Raw genomic sequence first — 15,991 nt, forward strand, 5'->3', positions numbered from 1 at the left:
GCCATCTCTGGCTACCAGCACCTGCTTTCTAAAGTGTCCGCAAGGTTTTTCTGAACGGACACATATGCTGGCCTAATTTAGTTGGAGTAACTTTTCGCTGTCTAAACTTGCTTAAATGGCCAAAACAGGCGTAAGTGGCTGGTAACGCTCCCATTTGGAAAGAAAAACTGAACTCACTGGAGCAAACTAAATGTGGAGAAATTGTGATTTTTAAGATACTCCAAAAAAACTACTTGCTCCAAAAATATTGGACCAACTCCTGTCGAAACTTGGGCCCTATATTCCAGTTGCTATGTTCTTGCTCACTTACTTAACTTGTCTGTATCCCTTTGCATCTTCCTCACAGCTTACTTTCCCACCTAGCTTTGTATCGTCAGCAAACTTGGATACGTTACACTCAGTCCCCTCTGCTAAGTCAGTGAGATAGACTGTAAATAGCTGAGGCTCAAGCATTGATCCTTGCGGTACCCCACTAGTTACAGTCTGCCAACCTGAAAATGACCCATTTATTCCTGCTCTATGTGTTCGGTCCATTAACCGATCCTCACTCCATATTAATACATTACCCCTAATCACATGAACCATAATTTTGTGTAATATTCTCTGTGTGGCACCTTAATGAATGCTTTTTGAAAATACAATACTGGTTCCCCCTTATCTACGCTGATTGTTACACCAACAGATTTATCAAACACTATTTCCCTTTCATAAACCCACGTTGACTCTGCCCAATCATGTTATGATTTTCGAAATGGCAAGTTTCCCCATTCTATTTTTTTTAATTGGCGCCGCGCAGCCTGTCCTGTAGCTTCGGGGGTGGAGCCTAATACGTCTGTGCTGAAAAAACGGTGCCACACCTTCTGCGCAAACGCAGGAAAAAAAAGGACGTTTTTGACGAGATTGCTATGGGCGCACATGCCTAGTACATCTCCCGGTCTGCATTCAGCCATTTTTTAAGAGCCAGTTGTGTGTGAGAGCTTTAATTCTCATTAGAAAAAATCAGAGCTGCAATACAATATGCAACGGCGCTGGTTACTGTAATTGAGGTCAGATGGCACGAGCTGGACACCAGCAGAGGTCACATAAAAGTTCCAGCAAAAGAAATGAAGAAACCCTGGAACCAAATTGCAGAAGATTACTGTGCAATGGTGACCACCTTGAGTCTAGAGGCCAGTGCAAAAAGTGGCAGAACCTTGGTCAAGTAGTTAGTATAAGTAATATTTTCATTTATTCAATGGAATTGCAATAGTAAATGTGACAATCTGTATCTGTCCCACCCGGCAGAAAGACACCCTCTCTAAAAAGTTATATGTTCATCTTTGCAGAGGAAGGTGGCACACAAGAAATGGGAAAGAACTCGAACAGGAGGAGGCCCGGCAAATCTTCACCCACTGACACCCTTGGAAGACAGGGTCGCTGTTTTGATGGGTCCTGCCTGGAGAAAAGCAACCACCACTGCACAAGCTAGGCCCACACTCGAGGGAGAGGGCAAGTCCTGCAGATTCCACGCTCTGGCTTTGCTAAATGTTATGTACTGCGCAGGCTAGCCATGCTTCGGTTCATGAGGATGTGTCAGTCAGCTACGCTTCAGTTGATGCAATGTGCTATCATTCATCATGGTCCTTCAAATCAGCCTGCTGCCTGCGATGTGTGAGCCTACTCATTCCACCCTGCCCCCACCTCTGCTGCTAACCATTTGTCTGATCTGTTACATTTTGCAGAACTTGAGGCCAAACCTGACAATGCAGATGATTCAGACACGGACGAGCCTGAAGAGGATAACCTCTTCCAATCCCATCTTCCAGACTAAGGGCATGGGGGTGAGGGGAAGGGGTAGGTGATGAATGAAGTCCCAACTGTTATACTCACTTTGGAGGTGGTGCAGATGCCGCCCATTGAGGTGCCAGCCCCTTTCCTGAGTGGTACGAGTGCTGCTGGGACATTCCATGATTTCCCACCGTTCGAGGCTGCAGATCCCAGTGAGATGCAGCGAGGAACACCCAGGGACCTACTGTCCGAGGCTGTGGGCCCCAGTGGGATGCAGCGAGGCACACCCAGGGTGAGGAGGGGAAGGAGAGCTCGACAGCGCTCTCCTGAAGTGCAGGATCTAACAGATGTGGTTCAGATGATGGCAATGAGTGTGGAGAGCATTGACCTTACGCGATCACTACTGGACACCATCAGCGGGGTGGGTAATGAGATATCGGTACTGTCGGGAGAAGTAACAACACTCTCACCAGAAATGGGAACACTGTCCAGGAATATGCGGGAGGGAATGTTGCAGGTAGTTGACACACTGTCAGGGCACATAAGGGAGGGAATGTTGGAGTTAGCTGCTGCAATAAAGGAACACGCCCAGACCCCACGCCCATTGACAGAATCCACTGCCACACCCACTCTAATCCCCAGACCGGCCTCTTAAGAGGCCCAAGCCGGGCCCTCCACATTATCACCTGCCCCCCGCTGCTCCCCCCATCCCATCATAAAGAAGCGCGCATTACCCGAGATGTTCGAAAGAATAAGTTTGATACCAACCCGAGAAAGGCTGCGCTGCCGCCTGCGGGCAGGGGTGGAGTCAATCAAGACCAAGCGCAGTGAGTGGTCTTAGAATAAGGTGGAGGAGAGATGGGTGCAGCCTTTCTTTGCTGCTGTTGTTATTGTTGTCGTTACTGTTCTCAAATTAAAAGTTATTTCTCCGTTATGTAAATTTACAAGTTTAAAAGTTTGTAAGTGATGTTAAGAGTTTGTAAGTCATCTTAACTGAAAACTTTAAAGTTTGATACAAGAATATTTTTATTAAAGTACAAACAAATGTGCGTTAAACTTTTGAATAAAATAGATTTTAAATAATAACTGAATCATTTCCATTATTAAGACCGCTTTTTGAAGTAAAGAAGAATCATTTCCATTATTTGTTGCATTAACACACTACATTACAGAACAGGTTCAAGCAGTAAACATGGTCCATTTGGAATCGTTGCCGCTGAGCCTTCAGGCAGCAAAGCGTTCACGGATGAGCTGCTGGCACAAGGCTCGAGCAATGTTAAAGGGACATGACAGCCCGCCCTCCTCTGCCATCGTCGTGCTTCCGCTTCAGAGTTGCATGGCTTCCTCATCCTCCTCCTCCTCCTCCTCCTCATCAGCCACTCTCACCTTAGGTTGGTCTTCTACTCCTAGCTACTGCTGCCTCATGATGGCTAAGTTATGCAGCATGCAGCACACAACAGTGAACTGACCGACAATCTCAGGTGAGTATTGCATGTAGCCTCCGGAATGGTCCAGGCATCAGAAACGCTGGTTCAAGATGCCAATGGTCGTCTCGATTACGCTGCGCATCGCAATGTGCGACACGTTGTATTCCTGGTCAGCTTCCGTCCGGGTTACGCGTAGAGACGTCGTGAGCCAGGTGGCGAGGCCGTAGCCTTCGTCTCCCAGTAGCCAGCTCTGCCCTTCTGGCTGCAGCTGAAACATCGCAGATATAGTGCTCTCGCGTAGCATGAACACATCATGGGTGCTCCCAGGGTATCTTGCATCAACTGACATGATGCGATGCATGTCGTCACACACAAGCTGCACATTAACAGAGTGGAAGCCTTTTCTGTTCCTGTGCATCTCACAATCCTCCAAAGCTGCTCGCAAGGCGATGTGGGTACAATCAATGCAGCCCTGTACTTTTGGGAAGCCAACAATCCTGGAGAAGCCCACAGCCCTTTCATGCGTTGCCTGGGCGGTCATGGGGAACATTATGTAGTCATTCCTCTGGGCATATATAGTGCTGCAGTCACCTGCCGAATGCGGATGCGAGCTGCATGTTGAGAAATGGCGCACACATCCCCCAGTTGTGGCCTCGAACGATCCAGATGCAGAGAATGAAAGTGCAGCTGTAACCTTCACTTCAACTGACAAAGCAGTCCTCCTGACTCTTCTATGTTGCAGGTCTGTTTTTACTAACTCACAGATCTCACTTACAACTTCTTGGCGGAAATGCAGCCTTCTGACACAGTCTGCATCACTCAGGTACAAGTATGAATGCCTGTCTCGATATACCAAACGTGGGTAAGGCCTCCTGCCCATTGTCCTTTGTGCTCGGAGGTTCCTCATGCGATGACGTCGAATCAATTGTCTCCTCCGCAGCACCATCATGCAGAAGGCTTGCACAAGGTATGGCATTGTCAGTATTGCCCCCATTATTAAATTGTACGTTTGCAAGAAGCTCAAAACAGCAGGCAGGACAATCTTCTTTGTTGTCTATCTCCCAAAGTCAGCGCCCTAGGATAGACCACACTCGGATCTGAGCATGCGCAACGGGCCTGCTTAGATTGGGAAACACCCTCTCTCTTCGCCCCCCCACCTTCATTTGATGTTGCTTGCGGCATAGTGCAAGGCTTCTCATGCCTTCAGTTCGGCTCCCACCGCCGCCCCCCTCCTTCCCTTCCCCCCCCCCCCCCTTCGGCCGCCCCACCCTCCCCCGCCCCTACGCCCTGGGGCTTTTTTTTGATGCATAGTTGCATAGTGTAAGGGTTCTCATCCCTTCAGTTCGGCTTACACACCCCCCACTCATCTCCTCCCACCCCCCTCCCCCCCGCGCCCATCCCCCCCGGGCTTCTTTTGAAGCAGAGTCCTGAGTTTGTGTTCGGGCGAGGGACTGATTGTTCCGGCCGACACTCCAACGCTCGGTTTGGAGACGTTCGGTGGCGGCACTTTAAAAAAAAAAATCCAAACTTAAAGAATTACATGAAACTTCCATTTTCTGAGTTTTCAGTTGGAAAAATTTAAGCTTAATGATGCATATTTAATGTGTTATTGACTCCCTCCAAACTTCACCTAAAAACAGTGGCATCTTTCTGCGCAATTTTTTGATGCACGCTGGTTTTCCTAAAGTGCCCAGAAGGTTTTTTGGGAGTGGTAACATAAGCCGTCCTAGGAGAATTGTAAATTGGACAAACTTGCATAATTGTGAAAAACTGGCGCAGACATCAGGTTTGACGCAAAAAAACTAATCTAAACAAAATCGTAATAAACTGAGTTACGCTGGTGCACAATCTTTGGGGAAACTTATATTTTTTAAATTTAGGCCAAAAAAAATGGTGCAAATCACTGGGGAAAATTGAGCCCATTAATTGTAACATTTTCCCTACTACTGATGTCAGGCTATCTGGCCTATAGTTCCGTGTTTTCTCTCACCTTCCTTTCTTGAATTGCAGGGTTACAGTTGCTCCCTTCCAATCTGCACAGACCATTCTAGAATCTAGGGAATTTTGGAAGATCAAAACCAATGCATCCACTATCTCTGTAGCTACTTCTTTTAAAACCCTAGGATGTAGGCCATCTAATTTCCTAATCTTCACTAGACTATTGGTTCCTCAATATTACCAGATTTTTGTGTGTCTTCTTCAGTGAAGACACATACAAAATATTTATTTAATGACTGCCATTTTCTTATTCCCCATTATAATTTCTTCTGTCTCTGCCTGAAAAGGATTCACAATTACTTTAGCGAATCACTTTCTTTTTACATACTCATAGAAGCTATTACAATCTGCTTTTATGTCTCTTGCTAGTTTACTCTCATATACTATTTTCTCTCCATCAATTTCTTGGTCATCCTTTGCTGAATTCTAAAATACTCAGGCTTACTACTCTTTTTGACAACATTATAAGCCACTTCCTTTAATCTAATACTACCTTAAACTTCTCGTTAGCCATGCTTGGACCATTTTTCCCGTAGGGTTTTTATTCCGTAAGTGAATATATATTTGTTGTGGATTACGAATTATTTCTTTAAATGTTTGCCATTGCTCATCTACCATCATATCTTTTAATCTAGTTTCCCAATCTATCTTAGCCAACTCGACTCTCATACCTACATAATTTGCTTTGTTCAGATTTAAGACCCTCATTTCAGATTTAACTAAATCAGTCTCAAATGCAATGTAAAAATGTGTCATATTATGATCACTCTTCCTCAGAGGCACCTTTACTACAAGGTTATTAATTAACCTTGTCTCATGCAAAATACTAGATCTAATAGTGTTCCCTCATTGGTTCCTCAACATACTTATCTAGAAAACTATCTTGAATGTATTTCATGAACTCGACCTCCACACTATTACTGCAAATTTGGTTTGCCCAGTCTATATGAAGATTAAAGTCCATGATTACTGTATTATCCTTGTTACATGCAGTGCTAATTTCAAGATTTATACAGTGCCCAACACTACTACGACTGTCAAGGGGCCTATAAACTACTCCCACCAGTGTTTTCTGCCCCTTGCTGTTTCTTAGCTCCACCCAAAGTGATTCTACATCTTGATTTTCCAAGCCAAGATCCTTTCTCTCTACTATCCCATGGTTTATCAAGGCTACCTCCAACCTCCTTTTCCATTTTGCCTATCTTTTCTAGAATAAAATATCCTGGAATATTTAGTTCCCAACCTTGGTCACTCTGCAAGTATGTCTCTGTAATGGCTTTTAAATCAAACCCATTTATTTCTATCTATGCTTTTAATTCATCTATTTTGTTACGAGTGCTTTGCGCATTCAGATATAGTGCTTTCAGCTTGAACTTTTTTCTACTTTACCCTGATGTCACCTTCGCTAATAAATCCAATACCTTTGTTAAGCTTACTGTCCCTTCCTGATCCACTCTGCTTATTTTTACCTAAATTGCTGGACCATAGTGATGCAGAAGGAACAATCTCTTCGGAATGATGAAAGGGGAGGGTGGGGAAGAGGTGTTTGGTGCTGGCATCATGCTGGAGGTGGTGGAATCTTTTTCTGCTATCTACTTAGCCTGATCTATAAATATCCAGAGGAAAATATTTTAATATGATTAAAGAATATGTGAATTATAATTTGGCGTTGGGATAGTTATATTTTAAAAGGGGCCATGTTCCAGTGATGTGGGACATCTCGGCCCTGCTGATCGCTGGCACAAGGCCCTTTTTATTTTGCGATTTTCCACTCAGCCTTACACCAGCGATGGCAAATGGGCGATGTGATTTTTCGGTGATCTCACAATCGCCCACTGAAAACGGAAATTAAAAAAAAAAGCTTCCCTAGCAAAGCTATTCTGCGCATATGTGGGATTTTTTTTTTGTGGTTGAGTTTCTTTGCCACGTTTTGAGGGGTCAGGGGTCATCACACATGCTCAGAAGCACCGAGGGGTAGAGAGAGAGAGGAGAGAGAGAGAGAGAGAGAGAGAGAGAGAGAGAGGACAAGGAGCTGTTTGTGTTTGCTGGTATTGATATTTGAATTCGTCTTGAAAATTAATCATTCTTATCGACTTAATTTTTATTTTTTTTGCTCAATATTGAAAAAAAAATACAATATAATATATTATCTAATATATTGATAAATATGTTGAAATATGAAGTGAGATAGTGAAAGGAAAAAGGCTAAACCCTTTAGCGAGGAGGCCAACAAGGCACTTGTTAACAGTGAGTGCAGGTGGGATGACTGGACACGGGAAACCTCCACCCCGTGTGCATATCGGAAAGTATGGGCCGAGATTGCCGATGTCGTAACCTCTACTACCTCGAACGAAGTACATACATCTGACCAGTGCAGGAAAAGATGGAACAGCTTGTTGGCAGAAGCCAGAGTAAGTTGTATTTTATATTTAAAATTTTACATGTAATATTTAAATGATGCATGCAAATTTTAATTGGAATCTTGAATGTCATTTCGTAATAGTATTAATTAAATTATGAATTAATTTATGCATCCTAACACTAAGTTGAATTTTATATTATGGAATATTGTTCATATGCAATGCAAAGTTTTAATTGAACATTTAAATCTGTCAATCTTAAATGTTTATTACCAAGTCCATTAACTTATGCCATGCATTGTTATCTTATCATTTACAGAAGATTATATCTATCAATTGAGCCGAGCAGAGGAGGACGGCCAGCGGCTCTGCTCAGATTCAGATTTTTATCAGAATACAAGGAGCTTGCGGTCGCCTTAGTGGGGCCCGACAGCCGTTCAGTCATGACCCGTGGTGTGGCCGAACCCATTCTTGAATCTCGTGAGTAATGGGAACTGTCAAACATTATTAAAGACATCTTAAAAATATCTTAGTTACGCATGTAATGTCCTGCAATTATAATGCAATTTGATATATACTTTTGATGTACTCTTCATTTACGAATGAGGTCATGTCAGCCCTGGTGAACCCTTGTGCATATGGGGTATTGAAAAGTATTCTTATGTTATGGGTTATTGAAAAATTGATATGTATTTATAAGTATGTTTACTAATAATGAGCACCGTTAATGTCCTAATGTTTAGAAATGTCATTCGTCTTTTTAAGGTCAATTGTTGTTAGAATCAGTGGATTCATCCACTCCTCCTACACCATCAATAACCTCGCAGGAGGAAGAAGAGGAAGAGCTGCAGACAAGGACGAGGATAAGGAGGAGATTGTTTTTGTGGGGGGGGGGGGGGGGGGGGGGGAAACAACCTGCGGTATCTCAATTGGGATGGATGAGGCACCGGGACCAAGCGGCGTGCAGGTGGTGATGCCAAAGCGTGAAATATTGCAAACGCCGACCCCGCAGAGGGGTGAGCAATCGCCTACCATGGAGGCCCAGACGGAGAGCTTGATATCCCTGTGCAGGGAAACGGTCGCGACCTTATCCAGGGTTTTGCGGGTTTCTCTGCAAACTGGAGCCAGTTCTCCGCGAATTGGAGCCAGTTTCCAGCAACCTGGAGCAAGTTCAGCATGATCTTCTCCAACTGGTCTTCCCTGCAAACAGATAGCACGGGAGACGTTGGAGGTCATTCGTGAGCAAACCGCCGCAACCAATGCCCATCGGCATGCGTAGATGGCTGCACACGGTGCTGCACCCCAAGGTGTCGTGTCAGCTCGCAGCGAAACCCCGAGCACGCAAATGAGTACGGAGGACACAGTTCCTTCGGACTCGGAAGTAGAGCCTCAGACTTCAACTTCCACGCCCTCACCTCCACCACGGCAGGAAGTCGTGCTGTCCCACACTGCACAACGTGTTTGTGTCGGTCAGCGTAGACCAAAACGGGGTAAGAACACGGGGTGGGAAAGGACCTGGAGGGAAACGTGGCCGCAGGTAGGGAGGAGGGTGTGTTTTTCATTGTTGAATTGTTTTTTGTTGTTGAAAAATTGTTACCGTTTTGTTCAATGTTCATTGGGATTTGAGAGAATTAGTTTTTAAAAAATTAATTCGTTAGTTGTCTTTGTTAATAAAAAAAATCTTTAATTCAACAAATTTTGTACCTTCTCTCTTCATTACATTAATTAACAAATTTACAGTTGTTCATCCTTATTTGTTTATTCTTTTATTGTAGCAGTACTTTTACTTAAACTTTACTTAAAGCATTAATGCCGATGATAGTCCACTGCAGGCAACACAATAATGAAATCCCACGCAAATGAAACTTTTAATTAATCATAACTGTAAATGAACATTTGAAAATCCACAATGATATGAACGCTTTGCATGAACTTAATTAGCTGCTGACGCAACAGCTTAGCAGCCGTGTAACTGCCCCGGCTACTGGTCTTCGGGAGGGGGGTGGTGGTACCGGTGCTAGATCGCCAGGCTGGTTGCGCTCCCCTATGTCCTCACCTGCGTCTTCTTCCACCTCGCCGGCTGGCTCTTCTGTCTCCCCTCCTTCTGGCATTAGTTGTCCTCTCCTTTTTGCTAGGTTATGCAGCATGCAACACACCACAATAAACTCTGCGATCTGGTCAGGGTGGTACTGTCGGCTGCCTCCAGAATGATCCAGGCATCTGAAGCGCTGCTTTAGGACTCCAATTGTCTTTTCAACGATGTTGCATGTCGCTATGTGACTTTCATTATAACGTTTCTGTGCTTCAGTGACATGATTGTGCAGAGGGGGCATGAGCCAACTGGCAAGGCCATATCCTTTATCCCCCAGCATCCAACCGTGACCTTCTGGCTGATTGACAAACAGGTCAGGCTTAGCACTTTCACGTAGGATGTGCGCATCATGGATGCTGCCAGGAAATATAGCATTTACTGTCAGAATTGTTTGATTGTGGTCGACAACAAGCTGCACATTTAGGGAGTGGAACCCCTTTCTGTTACGAAACACCTCCGCGTTCTTTAAAGATGCTTTCAGGGCAATGTGCGTGCAGTCTATTGCTCCCTGCACCTTGGGGAAGTGTGATAGCCTGTAGAAACCCAAAACCCCCTCGGTCTGTGCCTCCCTGGTCATTGGGAAGCTTATGAAGTCCATCCTGCGAGCGTAAAGGGCATCAATCACCTGTCAAATGCAGAAGTGTGTGCAGCAGAGAGAGAGATATGGCAGGTGTCGCTAGCTGAAGCTTGAAAAAATCCCGATGCGTAGAAGGCTAGGCAGCAGTAACCTTCACCTCAACGGACAGTGCGGTTCTGATGGTGCTGGAAGGCTGCAAATCACCCTTGACGAGTTGGCATATCTCATCGATGACCCCCTTCCGGAATCGCAGCCTCCACAAGACAAGCATTTTCAGACAAGTTCAGGTAAGATTGCTTTGCCAAGCACCTTCGTTGGCTGCACGGTTGCCGTCTCTGTCTTCGACTCCGTCTATGCATTACTCTGCCACCTCTTCGATTGATCCTTTCAGTAACCAGCATGTGAGCAGTTACAATTAATGGCAGGGAAAGCATAGGCCCCATATCAATAATTACTTTCACTAATTTAAAATAATCTCTCTACTCACTGTCTCTGTACTCTCTACGCTGTATACCAGTCTGTTTAATAGGCCCCAACAATATCAGTAAATAATTTCACTATGTAAAAGCTATTTCCAAAATAACTTTGTAATATCTACTTTATATACCCTAATCTAATATTAAATTAACACTCCAAATAACTCACAACTATTTAGCTCATTTTCTATTGCCCCCACTCTTCCTCCGATCTTCAAAATGGCATCCATAGTGCCCATTTCCTTCTGTTAAGCCCAGTAAAAGCAACTATTTCTCAGCACTCTTTTGGGCTTTGCACCAGCCCAGCGAAGTGCATGCTAGGTGCCGAAACTTGGGGTGGGCCTTGCGTGGGCGATCATTTCAGCGATGTGAGTGGAAACTTGGGCACCTGTTTTTTCGGCGACCTTTTGGGCCTAGTTTCCACTTTTTCATGAAAATGGGCGATAGAGGTCTGTTTTGGGCAATAGATGGGCGATGTGAAGTGGAAAGTCTAGCCCATGGGTTTAGGAAAAGATCAACCACCTTGACTTGTTTGGGAAATGACATTCCAAGTATATTACAGAAAATCCAACAATTTGTACCTCGACTTCCAAAAGGAATATGATGAAGTTCTGCACGAAAGGTTAATAATCAAGCTCTAAATTGGGGAGAAAAAATTGGGATTGGGTAAGAAATTGGCTGAAGGGTAGAAATTATCTTGTGAGCCTGTGAGAGTCATCCCCATTTTCATTGGCCTACTTTGTTGGTGCCGCTGTCTACCTTCAAAAACTAATCAGGTCATATTTGTTTGGTGGCTAGGCAAATCTTTGAAGTGTTCAGGTTTGTGAGTTTGCACACTGGGGGAAATAGACCTCTTGAAAGTTGACCTGTCAGGAGATACCTTTGAGGACGAAGACAACTTATTTATCAATATTAACACCCGTGACATGAAATACTTTTTTTTTTACATAGTGGCAATGCTGTAGTCGCTCAGTTTCAGTTGCACCTAAATGGACAGCTATGTGGTGGGCCGGACAAACCTCTATGGACAACTGCTTCCTCAGAGTCTTGTTTTCAGAATGTGTAAGAATTATATTCTGGAAAGGGTGGTTTAGATTTGTGGACTAATTCAATCCTTAAATGTTTTCTAAATATTTGTACATTAGTATCTTGCTGTGTTTTTCTGTATTGTGTAATAATGTTATTTGACTTTTATTATTAGTCTGAATGCAACAGTCTCATGGTGTGGTATGTACTGCCTTTCAGAGTAGACAGGAGAACAAGGTGACCATTTAGCCATAATTAAACAGAAATATGACAGTCTTGTGACATGCATGTATAAAGGAAAGTGTTGGGAGAAGGCCCAAGGCTCATCAGAGGCATGTTGTGGCTGGTAAAAATTCAGCACAAATTTCCTGAGATAATAACAAAATTTTGTGTCCTTATATTTACACTTTGACTTCTTATTACAATGGAATGGCTTTCCAGCTCACTTTTAAGATGCTCTCTAATAAAGCTATTTTGTGGTGGCTGGCAGGTAATCCGAAGTGACACAGAAATGCACAAGCAGTGTGGAGCATACAGAGCTCGTTGAAAAAAAAATGATGCGAGAAAATTAGTGGAAAAGACACTTACAGTGTATTGAGGTGCTTCAAACGTCTGAAGGCTCCAGATGGAATATCTTGGATTTTATTGAATCGCAAATCCCTGATAGAAACATAAGTAGAAAAAAAAGAGGATGAATCACAAGTCATCAGAAAGTTAGCCACCTTTTTAAAAAAAAAAATCAAAACATTTCTTGTAAGAAATTTCTTGAAATCTGAATTTCTACCACTTTATAATGTTCCTACATTTCACTTGACTCTCCCTCATAACATGGTACATCATAATATGGTACAAATGCATTGGCACAAATACCCGCTATGGTCAGAAAACTCAGCCAGACATTTAATTCAGCGGCAGTCGATGGAGCGAGCAGCCGGAGATGAAGTGAGCAGCGGCCTATAAAGGCCCAGCAGGAGTCCGGGGATCGGCAACAGTCGGGAGCAGCCAGAAGTGGAGCGAGCAGCGGCCTATAAAGGTCCAGAGGGAGTCCAGGGATCGGCGGCAGTTGGTGGAGCGAGCGGCCGGAGGTGGAGCAAGCAGCGGCCTATAAAGGCCCAGCGGGAGTCCGGGGATCAGCGGCAGTCGGGAGCAGCGGCCGGAGGAGGAGCAGCGGCAAGCTGCAACAGGGTCAAAAGTAAGAAAGAAGTAAAAAGTAATCAAAGAGTGACGTCACAGCCAAGAGGGTAAGTGATTGGCTGGTTGAGTAGTTGAGTGGTGAGTAGTTTTCTTTTTCTTCATCTTTCTTCTTGTTCTTAGCAGTAAGAAATCTTTGGCATTGTTGCCAAATTAAGTAATTTAAGGGTTAAGTCATGGCAGGAGCGCCCAGATCCGTGTCATGCTCCTCCTGTGGGAACTCAGGAATGCTTCGTGTCCCAGACGGCTACACGTGCAGGAAGTGTATCCAGCTGCAGCTCCTGACAGACCGCATTGCGGCACTGAAGCTGCGCATGGATTCACTCTGGAGCATCCACGATGCTGAGGATGTTGTGAATAGCACGTTTAATGAGTTGGTCACACCGCAGATAAAGGTTACTCAGGCAGATAGGGAATGGGTGACTATCAGGAAGAGCAGTGGAAGGAAGGTAATGCAGGGGTACTCTGTGGGCATCTCCCTCCAAAACAGATACACCACTTGGGTATTGATCAGGGAGATGACTCATCAGGGGAAGACACCAGCAGCCAAGTCCATGGCATCAGGGGTGGCTCTGCTGCACAGGAGGGCAGGAAAAAGAGTGAGAGAGCTATAGTAATAGGGGATTCTATTGTAAGGGGAATAGATAGTCGTTTCTGCTGCCGCAACCGAGACTCCAGGATGGTATGTTGCCTCCCTGCTGCAAGGGTCAAGGATGTCTCGGAGCAGCTGCAGCGTGTTCTGGAGGGGGAGGGTGAACAGCCAGTTTCGTGGTACATGTAGGTACCAATGATATAGGTAAAAAACGGGGTGAAGTCCTACAAGCTGAGTTTAGGGAGCGAGGAGTTAAATTAAAAAGTAGGACCGCAAAAGGTAGTGATCTCAGGATTGATACCAGTGCCACGTGCGAGACAAGAGTTGGAATGGCAGGATAGCTCAGATGAATACGTGGCTTGAGGAGTGGTGCAGGAGGGAGGGATTCAAATTCCTGGGACATTGAAACCAGTTCTGGAGGAGGTGGGACCAGTACAAACCGGCCGGTCTGCACCTGGGCAGGACCGGAACCAATGTCCTAGGGGGGAGTGTTTGCTAGTGCTGTTGAGGAGGGTTTAAACTAATATGGCAGAGGGATGCAGAGAGACATGGAGAAGTAAAATGGGGGCAGAAGCAAAAGCTAGAAAGAAGAAAATTAAAAGTGGAGGGCAGAGAAACCCAAGGCAAAAATCAAAAAGGGCCACATTGCAGCAAAATTCTAAAAGGGACAAAGTGTGTTAAAAAGACAAGCCTGAAGGCTCTGTGCCTCAATATGAGGAATATTTGTAATAAGGTGGACGAATTAACTGCGCAGGCAGCTTTAACGAACATGATATAATTGGGATTATGGAGACATGGCTCCAGGGTGACCAAGGCTGGGAACTCAACATCCAGGGTTATTCAACATTCAGGAACAATAGACAGAAAGGAAAAGGAGGTGGGGAAGCGTTGTTGGTTAAAGAGGAAATTAACACAATAGTAAGGAAGGATATTAGCTTGGATGATGTGGAATCTGTATGGGTTGAGCTGCGGAATACCAAAGAGCAGAAAACGCTAGTGGGAGTTGTGCACAGACCACCAAATAGTAGTAGTGAGGTTGGGGACAGCATCAAAGAAGAAATTAGGGATGTGTGCAATAAAGGTACAGCAGTTATCATGGGTGACTTTAATCTACATATAGATTGGGCTAACCAAACTGATAGCAGTACAGTGGAGGAGGATTTCCTGGAGTGTATTAGGGATGGTTTTATAGATCAATATGTCGCGGAACCAACTTGAGGGCTGGCCATCCTCGACTGGGTGATCTGTAATGAGAAAAGACTAATTAACAATCTTGTTGTGCGAGGCCCCTTGGGGAAGAGTGACTATAATATGGTAGAATTCTTTATTAAGATGGAGAGTGACACAGTTAATTCAGGGACAAGGGTCCTGAACTTAAGGAAAGGTAACTTCGATGGTATGAGACGGGAATTGGCAAGAATAGACTGGCAAGTTAAAGGGTTGACGGTGGATAGGCAATGGCAAACATTTAAAGATCACATGGATGAACTTCAACAATTGTACATCTCGGTTTGGGGAAGGTGGCTCAACCGTGGCTAACAAGGGAAATTAGAGAAAGTGTTAAATCCAAGAGGCATATAAATTGGCCAGAAAAAGCAGCAAACCTGAAGACAGGGAGAAATTTAGAATTCAGCACAGGTGGACAAAGGGTTTAATTAGGGGGGAAATAGAGTATGAGAGGAAGCTTGCTGGGAACATTAAAAACTGACTGCAAAAACTTCTATAGATACGTGAAGAGAAAAAGATTAAAGACGACAAACGTAGGTCCCTTACAGTCAGAATCAGGTTTATTTATAAATGGAGAACAAAGAAATGGCAGACCAATTGAACAAATACTTTCATTTTGTCTTCATAAAGGAAGACATAAATAACCTTCCGGAAATACTACGGGACCGAAGGTCCAGTGAGAAGGAGGAACTGAAGGATATCCTTATTAGGCTAATTGGAATCAATTATTAAAGATGAAATAGCAGCACATTTGGAAAGCAGTGACAGGATCGGTCCAAGTCAGCATGGATTTATGAAAGGGAAATCATGCTTGACAAATCTTCTAGAATTTTTTGAGGATGTAACTAGTAGAGTCGACAAGGAAGAACCAGTGGATGTGGTGAATTTGGACTTTCAAAAGGCTTTTTACAAGGTCCCACACAAGAGATTAGTGTGCAAAATTAAAGCACATGGTATTGGGGGTAATGTATTGATGTGGATAGAGAACTGGCTGGCAGACAGGAAGCAGAGAGTAGGGATGAACAGGTCCTTCTCAGAATGGCAGGCAGTGACTAGTGGGGTGCCTCAGGGCTCAGTGCTGGGACCCCAGCTATTTACAATATACATCAATGATTTAAATGAAGGAATTGAGTGTAATATCTCCAAGTTTACTTATGACACTAAGCTGGGTGGCGGTGTGAGATGTGAGGAGGATGCCAAGAGGCTGCAGGGTGACTTCTACAGGTTAGGTGAGTGGGCAAATGCATGGCAGATGCAG

At 44.4% G+C, this 15,991-nt stretch overlaps 1 protein-coding gene across 2 annotated transcripts in view; it reads right to left on the bottom strand.

Annotated features, from left to right (window-relative positions):
- Positions 1-15,991, bottom strand: part of LOC139267116 (peroxidasin homolog) — a 324,156-nt gene that overhangs the window by 206,891 nt on the left and 101,274 nt on the right. For both annotated transcript variants that reach the window (XM_070884937.1, XM_070884936.1), the window contains exon 2: positions 12,312-12,383. In XM_070884937.1, coding sequence (XP_070741038.1) covers positions 12,312-12,383 — 72 coding nt within the window. The remainder of the gene's footprint in view (positions 1-12,311; positions 12,384-15,991) is intronic.

Source organism: Pristiophorus japonicus, chromosome 7, assembly GCF_044704955.1.
Source record: "Pristiophorus japonicus isolate sPriJap1 chromosome 7, sPriJap1.hap1, whole genome shotgun sequence".
NCBI classification, from domain to species: domain Eukaryota; kingdom Metazoa; phylum Chordata; class Chondrichthyes; family Pristiophoridae; genus Pristiophorus; species Pristiophorus japonicus.